This window comes from Ictidomys tridecemlineatus, chromosome 1, assembly GCF_052094955.1.
Source record: "Ictidomys tridecemlineatus isolate mIctTri1 chromosome 1, mIctTri1.hap1, whole genome shotgun sequence".
Classification (NCBI taxonomy): Eukaryota; Metazoa; Chordata; class Mammalia; order Rodentia; family Sciuridae; genus Ictidomys; species Ictidomys tridecemlineatus.
In genome coordinates this window covers 127,142,693-127,169,172 of record NC_135477.1, presented here as the reverse complement: position 1 = coordinate 127,169,172, position 26,480 = coordinate 127,142,693, and the positions used below count along the sequence as shown (strand labels likewise).

At 42.1% G+C, this 26,480-nt stretch overlaps 1 protein-coding gene across 2 annotated transcripts in view; it reads left to right on the top strand.

Annotated features, from left to right (window-relative positions):
- The window catches only part of Dpysl3 (dihydropyrimidinase like 3), a 103,140-nt gene that overhangs the window by 69,125 nt on the left and 7,535 nt on the right, over positions 1-26,480 (top strand). For both annotated transcript variants that reach the window (XM_005324199.4, XM_078047353.1), the window contains exons 2-9: positions 5,292-5,380; positions 9,270-9,454; positions 11,667-11,831; positions 14,335-14,396; positions 15,295-15,375; positions 19,018-19,086; positions 22,240-22,360; positions 25,826-25,982. In XM_005324199.4, coding sequence (XP_005324256.2) covers positions 5,292-5,380; positions 9,270-9,454; positions 11,667-11,831; positions 14,335-14,396; positions 15,295-15,375; positions 19,018-19,086; positions 22,240-22,360; positions 25,826-25,982 — 929 coding nt within the window. The remainder of the gene's footprint in view (positions 1-5,291; positions 5,381-9,269; positions 9,455-11,666; positions 11,832-14,334; positions 14,397-15,294; positions 15,376-19,017; positions 19,087-22,239; positions 22,361-25,825; positions 25,983-26,480) is intronic.

Below are 26,480 nucleotides of genomic sequence, written 5' to 3'. Positions count from 1 at the left end.
TAAACCAGCACCCTAAGCCTCCCTTACCTAAGGTTGCATACATAATAAGGTTGCATGCTGGTCTTCTTAGAACCTTCTTAGAAAATCAACAAGATTTCACCCATGTGGTCTATCCATCCTGATATATACTTCTCTTTTTTTTTTTTCATCTTGATATATTCTTAAGAGTGAGAGTGTTTTCTGAAAGTCAAATCTAATCACTCCAATGGGAATTTACTTAAAATAACCATCCATGCCTTCATCTGGACTTTTAAAAGGATTTTGAATCCCCACTGGGGCTCAGAGTCTGTGCTTTGTGATTTGAATGCAGGTAACAAATTATTTGATTCTAGAAGATTCATTCTCTGCTTTTTATTCTCTCTCTCTTCATGAGATTATAGCTTGTATTCTGAGCTGCTGGAATGTCTACTGAGCATGGAACAGATGTGTCTTTAGCTCTGATTTCTTCTGGTGGCACATTCTCCTTACCTAAGATAAAGCCAGCAGCTTACATTCTTGACAACAAGAACTAGAGGAGGAAAACTAAAATGGGAACCAACATACCCAATAAGCTTGAGTTCCTGATGCTGTCTTCTCACTCCCTGTACTAGTTGGAATCAGTCATCAGTCAGTGGTTGCTGTTCTTAACATCCTTGTTAAGAGTTTATCGCCTATGCCTTTGCCCTGCTTCTCTCCCCTCTTCTTTCCTTTTCCCCTCCTACTTTTCCTTCCCTCCTTCCCTTCTTCCTTCTCTCCTTTCCTCTCTCTCACAAAACTATAATTTTAAATTTTTCTAAACTTTATTATGCCCTAGTGAAGGAAAAAGAGGTTACACTTTTATCATACCTCAAGGACCTTTGCTACCCTGAATTGTAAATTAGATCCCTTTACTGCATTGACACATTTCAGGCCACAAGGGCAGGTTTAATGCATTGATTTCGTAAGTTCTGGCTAGATTTAGTGTATTTGTAAAGTTACCTACTGCAGAGAACTGGCCTGCAATTTGAACACTAAAACAGTCAGATTTGGTATCAGAGAGTCCTGTCAGAAAGAGCCTTTTATTGTAAGGTTTAAATAGACTTGGTACAGTAGCCTCAGGGAAATCAATACCAAGAGGTGAGACATCTGCAACTGTCACTGATTCACTGAGTCTCTTGGTGTGAGTCACCTCTCTGTGTATGAATCCCTATTTGGATAATGGGAGCAATAATTTTCTTCAATATACTTCTTAAGGCTTTAAAAACAATTTAACATACTATAAATAATATTAATGGAAAACATATAACTGATATTTATTAGGTATACTACTGAGGACTAGGTATTGCATTCCTCCCCCCCATCATCCCCTCAATACCCTCACCCTCATTCCTGGCAGTGACTCTGGGAGGTAAGCCTAAGTATCATTATTACTCTGATCTAAAGAAAAAACCTGAAGCTCTGAGATATTTAGCCTGAACTTAAGATCCCATGCCTAGTCGAGTGGTCTAATTTTCCCAGTAGTGGGGAGAACATAGCTGGACTACAGCTTGCCAATTGGTGGCCTGATACCCTGCTGGGCTTCAAAAGGGTGAAGTACTGGCCCTTGGTGCATATACAGGGCCCAAGCAGAGTCCCCAGCTGGTTACACGAGGCTCTGAATAGTTTCATTTTGGGTGCAGATACCCTCTAGATCACCCCAGCATGCCCTAGAAATGTCACCATTCCTTATGTATATCATTACATGAGAAAGACTGCTGAGCTCCAACTAGACCGTGGGTGCTTAGAAGCCTTAGCTGCCAGAAACAGAAAACAAAGAGCCCCCAAAAGCAATGCTCATCACTGAAGATGACATGTAATCAGAGATATTGAGTGCTCATCTTTTCAGCTTTTGACCTCAGAATATGTTAATCTATGAGGCTGGTCCTTGAGTTTATAGACAAGTATTTCTGTGTCCCATGACATTTGGTTTTATGTGGCCTGGTATGGTCAGCAGTTATGTCACACCCAACCCTCAAATTCCTCAGTGCCTTTTCAGCCTCTGTGACTCTGTGTTCTGGGCTGCCCTTTGTAGGAGATGCACCATACATGGAAAGAGGTCAGAATCATCAAGTGCATTTTTAGTGGGGAAAGAATGGAAAGCAAGCTAAAGACCCTCCAAAGAAGCATTTTTAGAAATCTATGAGTTCAGGTTTTGATATTTCTGCTCTTAAAAATAAAGACTAATAATAATAATCCCATAACCCATTCAGCAGGAGTCTTTTCACTCCCCTCTCTGAGACCTACACCAGACCTATCATTCATTTTTGATTATTGAGCCAGAAAGAGTTTATTTAATAATCATTTGAAGGGTTTCCAATGACACTAGCTCCATGGTGTTAATTCCACTTGGCTCAGCTCCTTCTACTCCTAAGGTGTCCACAGGGCCTGAGAGGAGTCCCTCCCCTTTATTGACATTTGATGCTTTTGAAGGAAGTGATGATCACACTAGTGGTTCGGGCTGAAACCCTAGTCCTCGGCCTGGTCATGTTTCATAACTGTTCTCAGATTGGCCCCTTTCCAAAACCCAGTTTAGTTCAGCTCTTTGCTGGAAAGATAAAGAACATTAGAAAAGCATTGAGTCCTGAGAGGGAACTCTTATGGTTATCAAGGTATTACATTATGAAGCATCTACTGGAGATTCTGCTGCCTTCACAGACACACAGAACTGTGGGGGGTGGGGGGGACTGTGCTGGACTGTGACTCAGTGCAAGGCTGGCTCATGGCTGCAGAAGAGTCTCCTAGGGAACTTATGAAATATAGATGTGGTACCTGAGCAGGGACTGGGAAGAGGTATTTTTCTATGTGTACATGAGTTTGGAAGTGCAGACCTAGGCTGTCTCATACAGCCTTGCAGTACTGTTCAAACAGTAGCTTGCACCATCCTTTCAAATTTTTTTTTCCCTCAAAGGTAAAATTTCATAGCCACTTCATGTGGTTTTTTTTTGACTCAGATGCCTTTATGTTATGCTGATATAATATAGCCCTCTATGTCCCACCCTCTACCATTTCTTTGATACATGACAGCTTTCTAAGATGGGTTTTAGGAACCAAGGCAAACAGATCAAGACACTAAAGGAGTCTTTGGACTAGTGAGAGGATAATAAAACAACATAAATCAGCTATTTCAGGACTCCTTAATTGTTCAAACTTAATTGCAGTGGGAGCAGGTGAAATTTGCTGAGAAGTTAGGTAATGCATTGGAGGTGGGATGGAGAAACCCCTTGGCTGGAGGCTTGGCAAAGGAAAATGTGTCAGGTGAACATATAAGAAAGCAGAGAGAACATTTTTGCAAAGCTTTGGTGGCCAGGAAGCCTGATAGGTGACAAGAACTACCTGACTCATGGTTTCATCACTGCACAGAGTCTGAGGCAGTATATGCTAGGAATAAGGGAGGACATGTTGGCAGAGACTGGATCATGAATATAATGGTAGGATATAGGGGCTTTTACATCATGTTTGGTGGGAGTACGTTTTGGACCTTATCACCACAGCTTCCCTGCCCCATGTTTAAGGTTCTTTTTTTTTTTTTTTCATAAATACTACCTTGATCTGTATCTTTTTAAAGTCCTCTCTCCTGACAATATGGCATGATGAAATTTCTTATTCTCTTGCAACACCTTGGGAACAGAAGCTAAGTAGTAATTTTCTGTCTCCCACATGGGGCCCTACTTCTATGTCTCATTTTCTGTCCCTGTTAACATGTTTGTATTTTGAAGCCAGAAGTCACCCACCTGTGGGGCTTCTTCCTTAAACTCTTTGGAAGCTATCTTATCAAATAGGGACCAGGGAATGAGCATCATGGGAATAGTGATGTTGGATAGTTCTGAATATGAGGTCTTCCTGGCCTTGACCCCTTGACCTGCCACCCTTCACCCTCAGAGTCAAAGAGCCATGGAGCACATTTGCCCCGAGTTTTGCAGCCAGATTCCTTTTCTACACAGGCATTCTTCACTCCTCCAATCATTGTCCTTTTGTCTCAGTGTGTTTTCATTCAAACCCAAACTCTTACCAATCCCAAGATGAACAGCTTTCCCACCTCTCAGCCTCATCTCAGGCATCTGTCCTTGAACCTAAGCTCTGGCCACTTGATCTTCTTTCCAGATTTTCAAAGAAACAAGCTTTATTCCTACTTCAGACCTTCTGCACATGCTGTTCCTTCTGCCTGCAGAAGTTCTGCATCCTCACCCTGTCTAAATTGCTCAGACCTGGAAAGACTTTTTTTTACATCTTTGTTTAAAATAAGCCCCCTTCCCCTATATTCTTGACACTTAATATGCACTTTTACATTGTTTTGAATTTTCTCTACTTCTTTATTGTTAGACTTTTCCTTTATGTTCCATAAAGCAGTGACATGTGTGCCTTATTCACAACTGTACCCTCTCCACAAGTTTCATGATAAATATTCAATAATTATTTGCTGTATCAGTGGATGGATGAGAGACAAATGGATAGATGGGTGGATGGATGGATGGATGGTCAGGTGGACACAGTTGAAGTATCTAAGTTGAATTCTTCACAAAACCAGCCAGCCAGGCTTTATTCACGCCTTAGCTCCACTCCTGGGAATACTTTTCTTCCCCATTAACCAACAAAGTTGCATCTGTTCAGTCACAAGCTCCTGTTTCAGTCTAAACTTCATGTGTTTAATGAAATATATGATCCATAGGGCTGACACTAATTTACCCACCTCCTGACCTATATAGAAAAACCATACTTTTTGTTAATAACCTTGGAATATATTTTCATTGTTTCCAGTTGGATCACTTACCCAAATTTCATCTAAGTGAAAGATTTTTATTTTTCTTAGGTTTAAAACAATAAGGATGCCTTCAGAAATTGTGAGCGATACTGAATATGATGAAATAAATGTGAATCCTGCATGATTTATTCACCCTGAGTCAAACAATATAGATATTCTGTTTCTATTTAGTGATTTCCTTATACATCACAACTTGTGTGCTTGTGTACATACATATATGAATATCCTGAATTTTAAACATAATATGAGCTGAACGTGTCCTTGTGTCATTATAAATACTTTTAGAAGCCTGTGACCATGATAGATTGCAGAAGCAAGACGTGAAACTCCATAATAATTTGAATTGGGTACAAACAAAAAAGTGTGAATCCCCTACAAATACACCCAGCTCAGACGTTGAGTGTCTTGGGCACATGAGATGTCTTTATTAAAAACATTCCTGCCAGATTTCCAGAACAACAAATGGGGAAAAACTTGGCAGACCACTTTCCTCTGAAGAACTGTGACAATAACTCATGTTTTCTTTCTTTTCTAGAGTGACCGTCTCCTTATCAAGGGAGGCCGAATCGTCAATGATGATCAGTCCTTCTATGCTGACATTTACATGGAGGATGGCTTAATAAAGTATGTATATAGAACTTTTCTCTTTCTTTTTAAACTTACTCTCTTCATGGAGGCCTAGAAAGAAGTTTGTATTGCATTAATGAAGTGAAAAATCTAAGTTTGATCAACAGGATATTTCTCAAGACTGCTTTGTACAAGCTGTATTGATTGGCACTCTATGGGTCATGGGAAAGTGGTGTGTGTGTATTGCTCATAGTTTCTGAAGGCATCACTATTGCTTTAAACCTAAGAAAAATAAAGTCTTTAAAAAGCACCCTAAAAATATCTTGGCCTTGAGTAAAAGGTATCAAAGAAGTTGAAATCAGGATAAGAGAAGTACACAGAAAGATATCCATTTATAGGTAAGGTTTGGGGGATAGTGTATTTATTTATTTTCTCCAGATTTTTATTGGTGCGTTGTAGGTATACGTATGGTAGGATTTGATATTACATATTCATGCATGTACTCAATGTAAGAATATAATTTGGCCAGTATCACTCCCAAGCACTGGCCTCTCAGTGCTAGAAAGTGTATTTAAGTTGAAGTTTGACAAAGGGGTAGGGCTTAGAATATCAGGGCACAGATTGAACATGGATTTCAAGCATGATTTCCAAATAGATTCATCAGGGAGGTATAATTTCTTTAAAAATAGTTGGCTCTTAGGTACCTATAAGTGCATACCAGTTAATTTTTATGCATAAGTTCCTTATTTTTGAACCTCAAAGAAGGATTTGATTTTTGCAGTCTTGTTTTTTAGGTCTTTAATCATGTACCACAAGTTACACCAATCACACTGATAAGATATTTTATAAAACTGGAGTATCCAATCCATCTTCTTAGCTACCTGTGATCTCATTCAGTTTTATTTTTATATTATTCAACTTTATTGGTTAGTTTAAGATTGTGATTATATGAGACCAGACCTCTTATTTATCTTTGAAAAATTAGCTCAGATATAGTTTTCTGTAGGGAGATAGATGTTCTTATCAAATCCCAAGCCTAAGCTGAGGGAGGGAAGCTTAAGCTTCCCTTTCTGTGTTCTCAAAACATTCTGTGCTTTTATCAATCACAGCAATTCTGTCATAGGTCCCCTTAGAGCAAGGATCATATCTTGCTCATCTCTGTAGCCCTGACACTTAGTCCAGTGCTTTAGCACATTACAGATTTGGTTAGAGCTACCTTTTATAGCTACCTTTTACTATGTGCCAAACACTGTGTTAGATGTTTTCCATTCTATCTCATTCAGTCTGCCAGCAGCACTGTGGAGAAATTATATTGTCACCCTCTTTTCTCAGATAAGGAGAAAGAGACACACAGAAAGTAAATAAGTTGCAAAAGGTCAGCACATCTGTGAAATACATTGAATGGCTGGATGAATGAATGTGAATGGATGAACAAATACAAAGATATTCATTCATAGTTTCCTTGCAAATTCACATTTTTACTCTTCTATGTTAGAAGAGAAGTGGAAATAATAGGCAAACCACAGTGTAATGCAACAATTTCTTGAAAATAGAAACCAAAATTGAGTACATATTTTTCTATGACTAAAAAATTATATTGTTGGAGGTATGCACTCCCTCACTTAGAGACTTTCAGAGATAGAAAAAAAATTTAGTACCTAATGCCTCCTTCTCATTTCAGCACTCATGACAGTCATCACTAATTGACCACACAGCTTTTTTTGCAGTTGAACCTAAGATCTTCACATGTTATTTTAGGCATCCACAAGCAGAACTGAATACATAGAATGAATCTTTTTTCCATGTTTATTAGAAAGACTGCAAAGCCACATGTTGAGGATATTACAGAAGGAATTGACCATCAGTTGTTTGTTCTGTGATAGAGAGAAGGTTGGGTGAACGTGATCTTTATCCAATCCTGAAAGTTTGTATATCTCCGACAACCTTCTAGCTCACCAAGTATAAGGATAGAAATAATCTCTTTAATTGTCGCAAAATTGTTTGCCTGTCTGAATATTTATGGAATACTTACTATGAGCAAGGCAGCTGTCTAAGTCACTAGTCATCATGCTTTCTTCCCCAGGAAACTTATAGTCTTTTAGGGAAACTGAGATATTTATATATATACACACACACACACACACACACACACACACACATACATACAGAGAACCTAACACCATGAGGTAATAGCTTATTTTATTTTACTAATTTAATACTATCAAGCATTAAATTAGAAAAATAGATGAAATTCAGAGGAGGGAGGGGGCTGGACATTAGTTAGTTATAGCAGCTGGTGATTATTGAATTGTAATATGCCTTTAGTCTTGTATAGGCTCAACAGAAACTAACATTTAATGTACATAACTCTATGGAGGACACATTACATTATCAGATGAAATAATTGAGGCATGGTGAGGCTAAGTTGCCCATGGTCACAGTGCTGACAAGTAACCCGCAAATGGGAAACCAGGTAGCCTCCATCCAGAGTACGGTCACACTCTTCATTATCAGACTGGCTGTCAAAAGAAACTTGAAGAGGAGGAAATGGATGCTGAAACTTCCAAGAATTATGTGACATTGATCAGGATGGTGGAGAAAAAAGGAGAAGGCATTCCTGTTTCAGATTTGGTGTAATGCTGAATGTCAAAATGGTGAAAATATAAATGCATGTGTGCATGCACACACACACACACACACACACACACACACACACACACACAGGCCAAACAGTTCTTTATCCCCTTGATTCTCAGTTTCTCCCAGAGGAAAACTGATGAGGAAGAAAAATGGGACCAGAACTAACCATTATCTGGTCTAGAGTAGAGTTAGGATCAGAGTCTGCATTTTTTCCACAGTGTGTTTTGAATTGTGGTAGCTTTGGAATGACCCATGGTGATGTGGTAAAATTGAACTCTTAGAGATGTCAGAAATACTTTAGATGCAGAACTCGAAAGTCTGTCAGGCCAGTGTTGGACTTCTTACTACCCCAGGAGAGAGTCTTTCTAGCTGCCTGTGTACAGAAAGGAAAAGTACTCAAGCCACCCGTACTTATATATCCAAGGTAGGAGATGTCCAGTGATGATGTCGAGGCTATGCATCTGGGTTTTACCTGGACAGTTTTGACCTGCTGTCTAAATCCAGGGTGTGAAATCAACCAACCTTGGGTAGTCTGTAAGGAACAATGTGCAGGGAGCAGTTGCTATTGTCACTTTCCTGGTGAGGTGTGCCTTTGAGATGCTGGTCAGCTTACTCCACACCTGAGTCCCCATTGCTCTGAAGCTCTCCAGACCAAGCTGTGTCTTGGGGAGGTTGTCATAATCACCAACCTTGGCTTGAAGCTTCTACAGAGATGCTAACCACACAACAGCAGCTGGTGCTAGAGGCATCCAAATTTTTTACTTTATCCCCTACAAATCTACTACCGGCTGTGGTTGGTGAATCACCAGGGAAAGATCTGGATTGGCAGTGAGGACAGAGGTGGAAAATGACCCAGGCAGAGTCCTTTTGTTAGGAGCACAGATGACCTGCTTAGAATGTAACAAAGTTCCCACACCTGTCCTTTAAATGATTCATTATCTTCTTCTGTCTTTCATAACAATCTAGTAGTTTACACTTCTTCTAGCCTTTCCAAAATTATTCTTCACCCTTAAATGAAGAACAAAAGGAACATGCTTATTTTTTCAAAAATGTTCATTACACACACTATATTCTAGACACTGTCAAACCACTGAGGTTATGGTCCAAAACCAGGACACATAGTCCCATAACAGATCATTTCATGTCAATAAAAACACATGTTTTCTGTATATATAGCTATCATTGTTTAAAAATTGCTAGACTTGTGAGTCATTTGCAAAGACTACTTCAACAAATATATTACAATGTTTAAAATTCTATGTTTGTCTGGTCTTTTAAATTGCTGGTTGTTTCACTGTCTCACCAGGCAAATTGGAGACAATCTGATTGTCCCTGGAGGAGTGAAGACCATCGAAGCCAATGGGAAGATGGTGATCCCTGGAGGCATCGACGTCCACACTCACTTCCAGATGCCGTACAAGGGAATGACCACGGTGGATGACTTCTTCCAAGGGACAAAGGCTGCCTTAGCAGGAGGCACCACCATGATCAGTAAGTCTTCAGATTTTGCACATTCCTGATGCCCCAAGGTGTGTGCTTTACAACTGTACCAACCAAAGTGCTCCCTGATGATGTCTGGTATGCTTATTTCAAGACTTTTTACCTTATAGGAGCTGAGAAAAGCAGGTTGGTCGAAGGAAATTGGCAGCTCACTGTAGCTGTGTAGAGGACAGTCATGAAGCTCATGATCATAAATGCAGCTAAGAGAATGATAATTCACAGAGAGAATGATAGTTCAGACTTGCAGTTCTTGGGGAAATAGTGGGCTTCAGTGGATTTAGTGCTATTTCATCTGTGCTGTATTCTGACCAATTTGTGTCTTTAAGATGAAGCAAAGCTGTGAGAGTGGTTTTCCTTGTGTTTTGTTTTTTGGTTTTGTTTTGTTTTGTTTCTGGTAACTTGCGATTCCAAAGAAGCCTAGGCAGTTGCATGCCATTGGATTACCGAACCCATAGCATTCCAGAGCAGTCCTTCCTGTCCTAAAGCAATCTCAATGAATCTGGCTCTATTTCGGCACTGGCTCCAAACTTGGTCAACCAGAGCACTGTTTATTTTAACATCATATACATCCAACCCTGAGTAGGGAACAGCCTGAGCCCTAGAATCACCCACTGCTCATGCACCTCTTTTGGCAGGAGTACTAGCAGGGTTCAGCTTTAGCTAGTTGGGTGTGGAAGCCTAGGAAAACTGCATCAAGGCCATAAAAGGTGCAATCCAGGGAGATGAAAGCATTTCTCCAGTCCCAGGGGAAAGCAGCTGACTTCTTGGCTGTTGCTGCCCATGAAAGCCCTGGTGTTGCTCCAGACATTAGCAATGTCGCTGCATGCATTTGCTTTCCGATAAGTGCACTCAGGCTGCCTTTGACACAAGGCAGAGAAAGTGAGTGATTTTGGCTTGGCTTTCTGCCATGTGGGCGCACAGTGGGACCTGCTCAGCCAGCCTGAGATGCACATCCTGCTTGAACTTTTGTGTTAGGAAAGGGTGAAGCCAAGATCTGGTGACAAGGGTAAAGCAGAGCAGGAGCCACAGAAAGCTTTTGTGTCCCTCACAGGTAACTTAGAAATCCTAAATATGCAAAATAAATAGATAAATAAGTAAGAAACCTTATGATCCCATATCACTGTTAAGAGTTGGCTGTCTACACACATTTTCCCCAGTTAACAACAATAATCATCATATTTGTACTGTATTTTAGCCTGACATTTTCACTAAATTATATATCCTGAATATCTTTCCACTCTTTATTTTTTCCCTACCACAATATTTAAAAACGGATGCCTAACCATTGATTTATGTATTTAAACAAACTTCCCTATTATTAAAGGCTTGAATTATTTTCAGGTTTTTCACTTATATAAATATATCAGCACAATCCTTGAAACTGAAATTTTGCATACATAATAATAAATAAGCCACACTTATTTCCATAGGAATAACTCTTAAGCATGGGAATAATTATTGAATCAAGGTATGGAAGATGTCCATATTTTTTATATATATTTCAAAATTGTTCTCAGGAGAGTTGTACCAATTCACATGTTATCTCCGCTGCCCAGGGGAGGGGGGAATATGAGAGAGGAACTTTCACATTATCCCCACCAATTGTAGATGTGGTGATTTTTTTTAAAATTATTAATTGTTGCAGGGGAAAGAGTAGTTTTGGACCACAAAAAACTGAATTCTTACCAGAAAATCCACATGTAAATGAGATCTTTGGGCCTCAGTTTCACTTACCTGATGCCATCCCTTTTTGCATCAGTAAACAGAAGCACCTTGGTTTCTTGTACCTGGTGTAGCTTTAAAGAGCTTCCTCCCACCCTGGGAAGAGAGCCCAATTTTATCAACAGTGACTGGGCCCTGTAATAACAGCACCTAGTGGGCATTCATTGCTGGCTAACATTTACTGAGCACTTACCGGCATCAAGTAAAGCACTTTACATGACTTTTACCATTTAATGAGATGGAAGATACCATTACATCCTGTTGTCCACCTTGTCACCTGTTTCGAGGAGAGAAAACAGAGGTTTAGAGAAACTAGTAATTTGTCCCAAATCCCATAACTAAGAGATATTTAACTCTTCAGCATTGTGGAGCTACCAGGAAACACTTTCTAAGTTTAATGTCATAGTTAATCAAGCAGGCACAGGCCTGGTAGGGGGAGCGGACCCCTGTCTAAGTCACCATCTGGGTCTCTATCATCCAGTTGACCACGTGGTGCCGGAGCCTGAGTCTGGCCTGACGGAGGCCTATGAGAAGTGGCGTGAGTGGGCTGATGGGAAAAGCTGCTGTGACTATGCCCTGCATGTGGACATCACCCACTGGAACGACAGCGTCAAGCAGGAAGTGCAGAACCTCATCAAGGACAAAGGTCAGCCCCAGCATGCCCTTCTCCCTCTTCCCTTGGCTTCTCCTGCCTCTCCATCCCTCATTGTCCACCCAATTGAGTCACTTCTTGCTTGGAGTCTTGAACATTACACATAAGTACTGGACGTAGGAGTTCCACTTTGTTCCAGGCACTTTGTTACTCAATCTTACTTCCCACAGGATCCTCATGAGCTGGAGATCATTACTCCTGCTTTGCAGATGAAGATGCTCAGGGTCAGAATAAGTGCCTAAGATCACAGAGTTAGTAAGCAATAGATCTATCCAAAGTCAATGCTGTTCCCCTCTGGGGAAAAATCTAAAGAGAGTTTCACTTACCCTACAGAAGGTCACATGGTTAGCAAATATGAAATTAGGAATTTTTTTTAGCCTCTATCATTTTGAATCCAGAGTCATAAACCATTACTGTTAGATAATTGCATCCTAAGGAAAGGAGCAAAGATATGTTGGTACATAGGCTAGGAACATAGGATATGAAAATTGTGTGTGTGTGTATGTGTGTGTTCTCTCAATGAGGACATGATTTAGGTCCTATTATGTTATTAGAGTCTTCTGTTCTCTACTTCTTTCTATGATTTGGTCTTTAGCTCTTCAACACATGTACCTACATACCCGACACATGCACACCTATGTACCATGTGCTCTGCACTGTGAAGCAGCCCAAAGGATTTAGGGAAGTGCAGGTGCCCCTGCTGAGCATCCAATGCAAAAGGAAGCCATCCCAAGCAGAGCAACAGAACACATGTCTCCAGATGCAAGCACGGTTATCATATTGGTTGTCTAGACAATGCTAGGAGCTCAGCAAAGAGTGTGTGCCCGGGTTGAGGGGAAATGATGAACCCTCAAAAGATGAGCTGTTCTTTCTATCCATCTCCTTACCTCCAAGCCCTACCCAACCCTTGGGGACACAAAAAGTGACATTAGCTCCCTCCCTTCTCTCTGTGTCTTCTTTTACTCAGGGTATCTCAACAGGGGTAGAAAGTTGAGTGGTTTTAACAACCACATAGGGTCGGGTCACTGCATGGGTGACATAGAGGCTTTCGGGAAGGGTAGTGTTGGGGAAAACTGCCCTGACTTGAACCACTCTGGGTAGGGATGTTCTCAAATTATAATCCATTTTTGGCCTGGAACACTGTGGGCTGAGATGGCCTTAATGGTTAAAGACCAAAATTGTCTTCCTTTCCTCAAAATGATCCCCTATTCCCAAGTCCCACCTATTTATTTTGGGTGAAAATTAAATAGCTCTTTCCTTATAACTCTTATGACTTAGGTATTAAAAACTTGCTTTCTGTCTCTATTAGCTCTTCTAGTCCCCAAAGTTGGGATTGAGCTCTCTCTCCCTCTCTTTCTTCTTCTGATACCAGAGATTAAACCCAGCAGTGCTTAACCACTCAGCCACGTTCCCAGGCCATTTTTATTTTTTATTTTGAGACAAGGTCTTGTTAAGTTGCTTAGGGCCTAGCTAAATTGCTGAGGCTGACTTTGAACTTGCAGTCCTCCTGCCTCAGCCTCCTGAGCTGCTGGGTTTACAGGTGTGTGCCATACTTGGCTGAAGAACAATTCTTAAAACTGCATGTAGGGCAAATATCTTTTTGTTATAAAATCATAAGGAGTATTATTAGGTTGACATATCCAGATTTGAATTTGAACTTTACTCTTTAAATAAACTGTAGAGAATGGAAAGCAAAAGTAGTTTTTCTGTTTTTGTTTTTTTTTTTACAGAAAACAGTATCTATAGATATAATCAGAAGTACAAATTTGTTAACAGAAAAGATTCCTATGCCTGCTGGCATCTTAGAAGCAGGTTTTAAAGAGTTTAATTTTGTTTCCTTCGTTCTCCTCTTGGACACCACACCCTGCACAGGCATGGTGGTGGAGAAAGCATTCATTTATAGTGAGATAAACATATCCCAGGAGACCCACTATGGAGACCAGCATTCTGTCAAAATAGGTGCTCAGAACTCTCCTTCAATGTTTTATCAACCATTGTCAACCACTGTTTAGTATCAAGTGTCCAACACAGAGGTAACAACACATGTCAATGTGCACAGCCACCTTATGAAATAGGATATTGTTATTTTTCCATTTTATGGATGAGGAAATCACATCCCAGGGAGTTAAGTACTCTCAACTCACTGAAATATGTGGTGGATCCACTCACTCCAGTGAGTGATCATAGCTACTGTGCTAGACTAATTCTCCATGATGTCTGCTGCTTGGGGGCAATGTCTTGGGGGCTGCTGTGCTGGAGGTGGAAGGTGAAAAGTAGGGCAGAAGAAGAGACCATTCTGCTTTGACATCATTTAGGAACTACTGATTTTTATAGGAAAGGAGCGGGTATAGTAGAACGTTCTTGGAGGATTCCAAGTATCTGCTTTATATTGGACAAGCACCTGAGTAATGTGCTTGGGTCCCAAGGGTGACAGAGTGGGAGTAAAGATGAAGGGCGGTTGTGATAATGACTCCCGTTTTCCCTTCTTCTCTTGCAGGGGTTAACTCCTTCATGGTTTACATGGCCTATAAGGATTTATATCAAGTGTCCAACACAGAGGTAACAACACATTTGCTATGTGGTTTGGGGTATTTTGACAAATTTCATAGTGTTGCTGTTGACCTTGGCCCTTCTAACATGAGTCACTGTGGTCACTGTGGGAGACTGCTGGGCAGGCAAGCATGCTTCTTGAAGTCCTTGCAGTCCATCCTGCATTTAAAATAAGGTAATGGGCAGGGTGCCTGTGGCAAGACAGAGAGCTAGATTTCCACTGGGAGCAGCTTTCTTGAAGGCAAAGAGGAAGGGCATGCCTAAATCTCCATCTATAGAATGATCCCTTATAAATTCAGTGGAAATGTGGGGCTCTTTGCCTACAAGATCAGGGGCTCTTTGCCTCCTGCCATTTGGAGTAATTGTACCAGCTTGCCTCTGACTGTGTCCCTAGAAAGTCATGTCATGTGTTGGTGTTAGACCAATCTCCAGTATCACAGGAAATGTAAGAAATTAATTCCCATGCCTCCTGGTTAAAAGGTGAAGGTAGGTCTGTCTTGAGTCGTTCAGTGATAAAGGTTTCATGTTTTGTCTTAGCTGTGACAGGGCTGTTAATGCCTTTCGGGAGCCCTTGTTGAGAAAGATTCTAAAGCTGTGTCTCAGCTCCATAGGAAGTGATTCCATTAAAAATGTGTGTCAGAGGCAGAGGAGAGGGGCCCGCAGCACTTCGTCACATGTTTGTCCTGCCTCTCCAGGAGTCACGACAGGTTCTGCATTTAGATAGGACCTCCAAGAGAGTTTCTTTGGACTACACTCCTCTTTGCTCATGCATATTTTAGTCTGTTTTCCTAGTTCCTGATATCTTCTGGTTTATTCCATTTATTTTAGCTCTGGCTTTAGTAATTAGTCTTTATGTGAAGTTGCTCAAAGTGGCCGTGAAGGGGACAAAGATTCATTTCTATTTCAGCTCTATGAGATCTTCACCTGCCTGGGAGAACTGGGAGCCATTGCTCAAGTCCATGCTGAGAATGGAGATATCATTGCCCAGGTAACCCCGTTGCTCTCTGGGGCATGCTTTCTGTTTGGGCGTTGCTTTTTGGGTCTGCTTCCATTTGTTTTCATATTTGTTCAGCATTGCTTCAGCTCTCAGCATGTGCAAGGCTCCATCACAAGCGGGTTACTAATGGCAGAACTTGCCCCGAAGAATCTTACAGTCTACACAAAAGGTGAAAGGAGGGGGGATGAAGACAAACACAGAGAAACTACAAGATGCTGTACAACAGGAAGCCATCTGGCCCTCCTGGAGAATCAGAATGGGAATTTTGAAAGAAGAGGCTTTCAATTTGGGCCATTTAATGGGAAGGCAGTGCTGATTCTCTCCTGAAAATGAGTCAAAGCTGTGGAACATTCTCTGTCCTAAAGAAAAACCCTAAGGCAGCATTTCTCAGAAGCCAGGAATCCAATCCAAGTCTGGTGAACCTGCTGCCTTAGATAATAAAATTTAGGTCTTGGGGGAATCAGACATCTCATGCATTTCCTAGAAATCACACTGAAAAACCAAGGAAAGAGTGATGAAAGCAGAGGCCCCAAGGCCCAATTGACCATTTATAAGGAAGCAGAGAGCCACTCCCATTCCATCTCCTGGGTTGCTTAATGGAATAGATGAACAGATGTGTCCTAGGTAGGATTTGCTTTATCTCAGGAACATTCAGCATTGGCCTCTGCTAGGAGGAAACAACCAAGATAGAAGAGGGAGCTCTCTCAGTTAGTCTACAGGCTAGCACCAGTGAGAACCATAATTCATTCTTTGAAAGAGTGTGTCCTGAGGACTTTGCATCAGGCACTGGTCTATAAAAGTGAGTCAAAGCAGATGCATTCCATACTCACAAGTACCAGGCTGTGCCTTCATTTCAGATGTCTGGGACTTGGTGAATGTGACTGGCAGTGGTGTGGAGCCATGCCTAGGCAGACCTTCATCTCAGACCCATTAGCTTCCTAGCAGATGCCGTTTGGTGAACACTTTCTACTGTGTGCCAGGCACTGAGAGTGCTGTAGGGTTTTTGATGTAGTTTTCTTCCAGCCCTCCAAAGATGCTACTATCCTCCCTGTTTCATAGACAAGAGCATTGAGGCTCAGAGGGATTGGCTCAAAGATCACAGGAGATAACTAGGAAAAATAGATGTCAACCTCTAAAGTGATTTGCCTCAGGGGGCATCTTTACCCAGAGATGGTGTATCTGGGGTACCTTGCTTCTCAAGCCCAGTCTCAGGCCCCCTGCGGACACAGTGCCCCTGCAGTGCAGGGCTCCAGCTGTTGTGATTTCAGACTCTGAATGCTCTCGCTTGTAGGGGAGAGGAGCCAACTGTGCAGTTTCCTCTCACTTATGACCAAGGAGACTAATTAGGCCCCTAGCAGTGCACCCCCCACATACTCAGACATAGTGAAATCATTTTCCATAGAGGGCCCTCCCCCTTGCTCCCGGGGGAGGCTCCGTCAGGACTGCTAGTCCTAGAGGTCCCAGCCCGCCCCCCAGCTGGAATCCAAACTCCTGGCTCCTTCATTCCAGCCTCAGTAGAGGCAAAGGGACTCCAGCCCTCAGACCCTCGTCTCAGCTCCTTTCCCCTTGTGGCCTCTCAGGGCAGACGTTTGTTTCTCTGGTCCCCCTACACCCCTACTCTTCTCCTACCTTGGGGAGATCTGTTCTCAGTCAGGAAAGGAATAAGGGCATTTTTCCATTTGGATGAGTTTCTTTGTGTGTGTTTATTAAATTCAGCTTGAGCTGAAAGATTTTATCACATTGTCTAAATGGAGACAGCTGCTATACTGAGTTTCTTGCTGCATTTCTGCAAGTGACTTAAGAGCGAGAAGTCTTTTCCTCTGGGTACCAACAAGGGCAAGTTTCAAATTTTCAAGTTGGCAGATAGTCTGAGAGGCCTACTATGTGCCATGCCTTGGAGAGGGAGGATGAAGAATGGGCTCCTTTTCTCACTGGCACAAGCCACAATGGTTCCATGACCACATCTGATATTTGGTTGTAACTGATGAATGCCTCACTGCCCTGGACCCCAATGTCAGGTACCATTGATGGGTCTTCATGTTGCCATCTCTAATCTTGCAGCTGTAGGAGAACCATGGATTTTAGAGTAGGGCTTCCCAACATGAGCAATACATTAGAATCACTAGGTTTTATGGATTCCAGAGATTCTGATTGAGTAGTTCAGTAGTAGGGTTCAGGAAATTGTATGTTGAAGATGTATCCCTGGTGAATGTATCTGGAAATGACTGCTTGAGCTAGCTTCACCTTCTGCATCATCCTTGCATACCTGTACCATGCAGAAAGCGAGTGTCATGTAATTCCCAAAATGCTCTGGCTGTGAGCCTTCACCTTTAATTACTTGGGGGCAATTCAGAATGAATACCCATAAGAGTTTGGAAGAAATATTATTCAGTCCAGACTCAACCAATGAAAACTGCAAGAATGAAAAGTGGAGGTGCTTCACCAGGAAAAAATCAGTTTCTGACCTTGTTGGGTTTCTTTGTTCTTCCCTTTTTATATTGGTTTTTAGTACCTGCGTTTGCATTTTCCTTTTTATTCCATAAAAAAAAACAAGAGGAGTTCTTTTCCAGGTGGTCAGAATTCTTTCTTCTAGATCCCATAGTTGCAAACTGAGACAAGGCTTGCTCCATTTACCATTTCCCCTTCAATACCAGGATACTCCCAGGCCATTAGGCTAGACTTGCTGGAGCAGAAGTTCTTAGGAACCAGTTATTTCAGAGTGAATGCCAGCAAAACTGTGGATGTAGTGGCTTAGGGTTTCTGCCAGTTCCAATTAGCCCCTGTGTGTGTTCACTGCCCAGCCACCTGCTTCTTTGTGAAAGCTGGCCAGAAGTCAGAGAAATTTAGCAATCAACCACGAGGGGCAGGCAGTTCTGCAGTATCCACAACGTAGTTAAATAGAATTTGAACCAAAACACTAATTTAAGTAATGCTATCTAGAGGCATTATTTTGTCTGGTTAAATTCTGAATCCATTAATTTAAGCCATGGTGTTAAAGCATAAAAACTGAGAGGGTTTTGTTAACTGTAGATTGCTAGGATTCAGCCTTGCATCTTCTGATCTGAAGGCCAGAATAGGGCCAGAAATCCTCATCACTACAAAAGCATCTCAGGTGATTGTGATGTAGGTGGTGGGTGAACCATACTTTGGGGAATGCAGCACTAACCTGTAAACTCCGTGAAGTCAGAGGCTATATCACTTTAATTCAAGTGCTTAACCCAGAGCCTAGCATGAAGCTGATACTCAGCCCATTTTGTTTAATAAAAGGGTTTAAAGTGCATGAATGAACAAACCAACAAGTTAAGCAAGCGTATGCTCAGAGGCAGCTGAAATAGATGACAAGTAAGTGATTTGATGTGACTTCTGATGCTTAATGCAGACAAAAAGAGGGCCCTTTAATAGACTCACTGTCTTCCTCCTAATAAAAGGAAACCACGCTTAAATTTTCCTCCCCACTTTTTAGTTAAGACTCTACCCTATATTGTAATTCTAAATATAGAATTAATATATTTGTTTCAGAGACGTTTTTTCTTCTCAAGCACATTTTTTGATCAGAACATACAAGTGTATTTTTTTTTTTCAAATCTTAGCTAAACTCGTTGAAGAACTTTAAAACTTTTTTTCTCACTCTAGGAGCAAACCCGGATGTTGGAAATTGGGATAACTGGCCCAGAAGGACATGTTCTGAGCAGACCCGAGGAGGTACGTTATAGGGCTGGAGGCCTAGGGGTTGGGGAAGGGGAGACAGACACAGTAGCAGTGGGGGCTCTCTTTTTTACCAGCATCTTCTGGGAGACTCCTCTTATCACAGTCCTGGCCACCTAGCCATGGTCTGCCACTCCTTTGATTTTGAAGTGTTTCTGTTTGATCTGTTTTCCTGAGCCACACGTATATCCAGGGTAGGAGTAAATATTGCTGAAAGGTGGTGAGAATTTATAAATACCAGACAGCAGTATTGGAACATCTCTTTCAAAGACCACTTTGGACTGACCCTGGCTCAAGGGCTGTGAGAAAATTAGAAAGGAATGTAAAGGAGATACTTCCTTTTGACCCCTTAATCTCTCTAAAGATAATACAAGTTGCGGTGTCCTCTGGATTTTCAGTAGGAATGTTAAGTTTCTAATTTCTTTCTTAATCATTGTGAATCTTGGAGACATTTGTACTTACTCTTTATTTCATTTTGTGTTTTGAGTCTTGCAAAATTTTGCCCGTGAGTTTTTCACAGGGACCATGCCCATTGATTTGCATAAGGTTATGATTATATCCTGGTATGGAAGTTTCCCACATATAAAATAAATGATGATGTGCACCTATGTTTAGCAGCTGAAGAGCCAGTAACTAGTGACTAGTGACTGATCACATTTCTCTGGGATGTCCATAACTTACCTGCTGGCATGGGGCATAGAGCTGAGGCTGCCCATATGGCTGACAGCAACTTGGCTTTGGGACAGCAACCAGGGACAGGTACCTGGAATGAATTTAAAGCTCTTCATGTCAGTGAAGCAAATCCTGTTCCTGTTGTTGTTCCAAACTATACAAGAGGTAAAAGAAAGAATCAGAACCAGAAAAGATGCCATTCCATTGCACATTGCTTCTAGAGCTTTTTTTAAAAATTGAAATGTAATCAACAGATACAGAAAATTGTTCCCGTCATAAGGATGCCATTGCTTTTCACAAATTGGATACACTTGTTCAAGAAGCACACAGGTGGTGATTGAGAACATTATCAACCCCCAGAAACTCCCTGGTGTCTAGTAACATTTTTGTTGCCCATTGAAATAATGTATAAGTTTGTGATCGGGATTCTAATTGTACAAGGTGTTCCTGAGAAGTCTGTCTCTTTACCAATTCTGGGTGCTTTGGAAAGCTTACACACCTGAGTCTGTACTAACTGCATAGATTACCTCAGTTATCCTTGCTGCTGCTCTAGGTAGTTGGCATTGTATTGCACGGGTAAAGAAGCTGAGGCTCAGAGAAGTTAAGCCACTGACTGATCATGTTTGAAGGATTGGAAAATCATTTACGCAGTGTGAGCAGGCCAGAATGATCAGCACTGTTTGTGAAACTTTGTAAATGCTGGTCACTGGAGAGATGTGCTGGCAAGACGGATTTCTTCAGCAGCAGCCAGGGGATTTCAGAACAAAGTCTATTTTTGTTCCTTGGTTTGTTTTTTCAACCTCCTCCCTACCCCCACCATCCCAACCTTCTCTCAGTTCCGTCTCCTTTTTAGTTAAAAAAAAAAAAAAAAGCCTCTGAACTGCAAATCTCTACAACCCTGGAAACCCTTTTGGGTGAAGTTGGAAGGTGATATAACCTTCCAAAGATAGTCACGTTGTTGAAGTGTGGAAGAACCTGCAGTTCTGGAGGGAATGACATCAAAGGGGTCAGGGCTGAGGTCAAGGGAGAGCTGAAGTGGTCAGCAAAGGCGTGAAGGGGTAGGAAGGAGTGTAGGAGGAGCCGACCCCTCTTCAACTCAGAGCACTCCCAGATTCCATCTCAAGTGATGCTCTGCAGAGTAGAACCCCAGGCACAGAGCAGCCCCTCCTGGGTAGGGCCTCTGGGTGCTTCAGATGGGAGACTGCATTCACCTGCACTAAGGCGCCTCCAGAATCTTGTCTGCATGGAATGAAATGCAGCTTGAGGGTCGCCAGCTCAATCATCAAGTTCCTGGAGCCTTTCTACTGATCTGCATCCACCACAAGTAGTCACTGGTTTGCATTATACAACCACTGGGCATCTGCAAGCTATTTTTGGTGGTTTTTTTTTTTTTTTTTTTTTTTTTTCAAAGCACTGGGCTGCACAGGCAAACCAGAAAGTCATATCCATACAAAAGGGATCTGTTGCTGATTGAATGGAAAAATGCCAATGTCTCTGCTCTGGGCTAAATTGAACTAACTGGGGCTTTGGGTAGTAACACAGACTCTCACCTGGTCAGAAACTGTGATCAGCAGTAAGACCTAGAGCCATTCCTTAAGGGACACTTGCTTTGGCCCACGAGTGGAAGGATTAACTCATTTAATCCTCCCAACAACCCTGGTTGTCAGGTCCTGTTAGTATCACCACATCAAAGACAAGGAAATAAGGTATTGAGAAGTTGTGCAAGGTACCTGAAGTCACACAGCCTGAAGCAGAATCAGGACTCAGAATCAGGCCATGCAAGAGAGCCTGAGCTCTTGGATCCTACTTTGTTAATAAAATAAGGAAAAACACATTACTTCTTGCTTAATAAATGCAACTGGGTTACTTAGCATATTTGAAAACATGAATTCTACACTAGGGTGGGATGGAAGAGATCAATAATAAAAGAAGTCTTTGTGCTGAGAAGCCTGGGAATTATTTTTATAAGAAATGTCTCCTCAAATTAACCCTTTGCTGACCACCTATTGCTGCAGGGAAGGATTTGAGGAGCCACATGCCTAATTGCCTTTACTGGTTATTCCAGAGTGGATGGTGTGGTGATTGTATTTTCCCAAAGAATTTGCCCTGAGAAGAGTGGGGAGCAGAGGCTTCTGTTTGGGTGCAGTATTTGTAATACCTCAGGGAAAGGAGAGAGAGGAGGTACAGGGAAAACTCTGGCTTTCAGGAGATCAGTACTTACTCTGTTAAGTGATGATCTCAGGCAGCAGTCCTGTGCTTCACCCTCTCTTACCTCCATTTTACCAGGGAGGGTGGAAGCACCAAGGAGCTAAGTGAAGAGACACAGCAGGAGGGGAGGGGGTGGGTCTGAGGCCATTCTGTTCCAGACCCTGCCAGGGTTTGAACCTTTGCATAGCTCACAGTAAGTGGAGGTGCTGCATGACAGGGGTGAGGCTCAGGTTCCTATTGACTCCTGGAAACCTTCTTTTTCTCCTGCAGCTGGAAGCTGAGGCTGTGTTCCGTGCCATCACCATCGCCTGCCAGACCAACTGCCCCCTCTACATCACCAAGGTCATGAGCAAGAGTGCAGCCGATCTCATCTCACAAGCCAGGAAAAAAGGTGATTTGTGCTTCTAAGATCTCAGAGCCAGTGATGTACTGTAAAGCCTCTTTCCTCCCAGGCTGGTCCATCCTTCCTTCCCTAGCTGGTCCATGTAATCTCAGTGCTCACTGCCTTATTGCCTTGCTCTCTAGAGAGCCTCTGCTACACCCAGGATCCTGAGATTTCTTCCACCTGGTATATGAGCCAACAGAGGCAGTGATTTGTCTAAGACAACACAGCTCAAATCAGTTCTTCTGAGACTCAGTGCACCTTCCTTCCTCTTTTTGATCTGTCATTTTTGGTTCACATTATCTGAACTTTATAAATGGACTTACTAGTCTCCATTGCACTGATTACACCCAACTGGCTTCAACAAGCAAACAGAAGTCAGTGGTTGGTTGTGGGTATTTCAGGCAGAGCTCGATTGAGGGGCTTCAACAGTGGCATTAGGACTCTATCACTCTTATTCCCTTCTTGACTCTCTTTCCTGCCTGATGGCTTTATGTTCAGTATGTGACAAGAACAGAAGCCAGGAGACACCTCTTTTCCTCAGTTCTTGGTGAGACATGATGGAGAAGTAGAACACATCTTTTGCAGCAGCTCAAGCAATAACGTCCAGGAGCGTGTGAATGTCTTGGTTGTGACCATATTCACATCCCTGCACCAAAGACAGCTGTAGAGATGGTCTAATGTGGACAGGATTGAAGGCAGAATGCAGGGACAGGACCCCACTGCCTGAGCACACAGTTTAGCACAAGGTATTTTAGCAAAGGGGTTGAATGGGTCTCCAGAGATTGTCTAAAACCATGGCTTCGTGACCTGGGGCTCTATCCCTGTCAGCTTCTGCCTTCTTCTTTTCTCTACTCCTGTTTACTTGGGTTTCAGTTGCTTGGCTTGTGCTTAGCTTAAGTGTACTCCCATTTCAAAGCTCTCTGTTTTTGGTCCCTGTCCTCAGTGGCAGACTAATGGGCTTAATTTATGGTGGAGAAGCTGGAGATAAAGGTTCTGTGTTTGGTTGTGAAAGAGAATTGACCTTGCCTAGTTGTGCAGTGGCTACTGCTGTGTAGTGTCAGTGTCCGCCCTGGTGGTGGAGAGACCCAAGATGAGTGATTCATCTGCCCAACTAGTCTAAAAAACTCTATGTGTGGGTGAGTGACTGGAGTGGCTAAGAATAGTCCCAGCTGATGGCCAGCTGGGTTTTCAACTGCCTGGCTTGTGGCTGAGGGTAGTCCCTTTCTTATGGGAAGGAGTCTTGCCACTTGTCTGAGGTAGGTTCTGAGGCATCTTCAACCTCTTCATGTTCATAGTAGACTTGCTGTTTTCTCTTGCAGTATTTAAATGCCTCAAGTGAAATAGCAGTTGTTCTCCTGGGTGGTGTGAGTCACTGGAAAGCAGGAAAGCAGCCCAAAGTTCTGTACCCATTCTTGGTGGTGGAGACAGGGAGAAAGAAAGGAGAAACTGTATGGGGGCCCCCATCCCTACCACGCTGGCCATAAACACCCACCGTCTTTACCCTCTCGTTCCTTTTGTCTGATGGCTTTATCTTGCCTGGGACTCATCACCAGGATATCCTGGGCACCCCCGAGCATGGGATGTTTCAGTAGTATGCTGGTCTTATTTCAGACTTCATAGAGAAAATTCCTCCTCCTTAGTCTTCTGGCTCCTGATTCTCTGGCAAGAGAACTTGTGCAGCTGTGCCTCCAGGGTGGAAGGGAGGTCCTATTTCAGCGATGAAAAACTGGCTGCTGAGATTGAAGCCAGTAAACATCTCCTAGACTGTCATTCTCAGGGAAGAGCCTTCCAAGCAGGAAGACAGAGGCTCACAGTGCTTACTCTTCCCTTCCTGACCATGTTTCTGTTTAAGTTCTTGTAAATTTAATCACCTACCACCAGGGCTCTTAAGCAGCTCAGCATGGCTGCCCAGAATTAATATTAAAAAGCTACAATTTAATGAGAACCAACTCTAATACCCAGCACTGAGATAAATACTTTATATTTATTATTATGCAGAATTCTTAAGGAACTCTGAGGCATGTGCTGTGGGCACTGCCATCACCCTTTTCATTTGCAGGAATTATAATATGACCTGTTTAGATGTCCCAGGTAGGAGGGCTTGTACTCATAATGACAATCTTTGCTTTTTATATTTCCATGCTAAGTGTAGCCCAAAGAGACAGTTCCTCCATTGTTAAGGTTGCATTTTTTCTCAATAGTAGTTGAGTGCTTGCCTTGAATTTCATTTTTTCATTTATTTGTGGTCCTGCATACTTTAGTTTGGTCAATATCTTTAGAGAGCTCTTGAAATTCTCCTAAGTTACATGTTGATCCTTTTTATGGGCACCCCATAAAAACAGGGCTGCTATATGCAAATCACACCATTGCTTTCTTCTTTTGCCTATGGCAAACATCACTAATCAATCAGAAATCTATTTTAGTGAGACCAGAAACATTATTAAGATTCTTCCCTACCTATAATTCTAGTTAACCATTAGCAACTGATTGGAATTGAAACAAAGCAAAATTTCTTGATAATCCTGGCCATAGAGCCTCCCAGAATGTGACCCTATACAAACTTTGATGGTGAAAGATGGATGACCAAAGACTGAGGCTTTATGCAAAGCATCCTTGGCCCAAGGTGCTGGCATAGATTAAGTTGGTACCAACCAACATTCTATGAGACATCTTTTGCCTTCTGTATCATTGTCTCTTCTTCCTTAAGAAGCTCGACTAAAGCTTAGATCAGTGTATTTTCTATTTTCCTTCCTCACCTGATTCCCCTGGTTCCCGTCACAGAATTCCAGAAGCCAGCCTCATCATCTATGGCCACATCTCAGGTGTTTGGGTCTCCTGGAGCAAGTCACTTCTTTCCTTAGATTAAGAAGTAACAAACTCAATGAAAAATACTCATGAGAGCTCATGGATTTGACTTTCTGGAAACAAAAGTGTGATCTTATAAAAAAAGAATCTAGCAATTTCCAGTGATGCATGGCACATTCAGGGCTTTGAGCCCTATAATGGAAAAAAAAAGTGGAAGGTAAAGAAATATGTATTTCCTGAGAATCACCTGTGTGCCATATCCTTCATATCTGAAAAAAATCCTTTAATTTAACAAGCCTGGGAAGTAGATATCATCTCATTTCATCCATTCTAGGACATACCTTGCATTTTAATATTTCTGAAATACGGATGAACCTTGTAATAAATATATATTTTTCTTATATTTTCTTTGCCTCAAATTTTAATTTGCCTCAAAATTTGTGGATCAATACTGCATCTTACATTCTTTCTATCCAAGTAATATGAAATTGCTCACATTTAGCACAAAGAAAATAAAAAGCCTAGAAAAGGTGGGAATGTGGACTTGAACCCAGATCTGCCTAACAGCAGATCCATAGCCTTGGGTAGACTTAGGAGCTATGATTAAATATGGCTCAGTGCAGCATATACTTAATGCAAATCCATTGCCTATTTCCCCCCTTCCAGGAAATGTGGTCTTTGGAGAGCCCATTACTGCCAGCCTTGGTACAGATGGAACCCATTACTGGAGCAAGAACTGGGCCAAGGCGGCTGCATTTGTTACATCCCCGCCTCTGAGCCCTGACCCGACCACTCCAGACTACATCAACTCCTTGCTAGCCAGGTTGGTGCAGGATTGTAGAGCTGCAGGGGTTTTGTGGGGGCATCTTGGGGCCAACTGGGATGGGGGCTGCAGTTGTTCCATCCACCAGCTAGAAGTTCTCCTGCAGGCTTGAGTACAGAACACAGGCTCTCCCCCATCATTTTTCAAATGATAATATAGTCACAATGTGGGTAATGGTCACAGCAGTGAATACCTGTGTGTGCCCAGCTAGGATGAAACTCCACACATGATCTCACTTGCTCTTCCTAGCAACTTTACAAGTGAGGCTCTGCTAACCCCAATTTACAGATTAAGCAACTCTAAGCCAAAAAAGTTTAAATAATTTGCCTAAATTCAAATAGTCAACCATGATGACACTTAGCCAAAATCATAGGGATACTCATTTGTTGCTCTGTGTACATGTAAGATCAGGCATCACTCCTTTGAGGTCCTTTGATTTTGCTACAAATGAGATGATCTCATCCCACCCCCTCCCCTTCCAGATGAGGTAACTAAGCC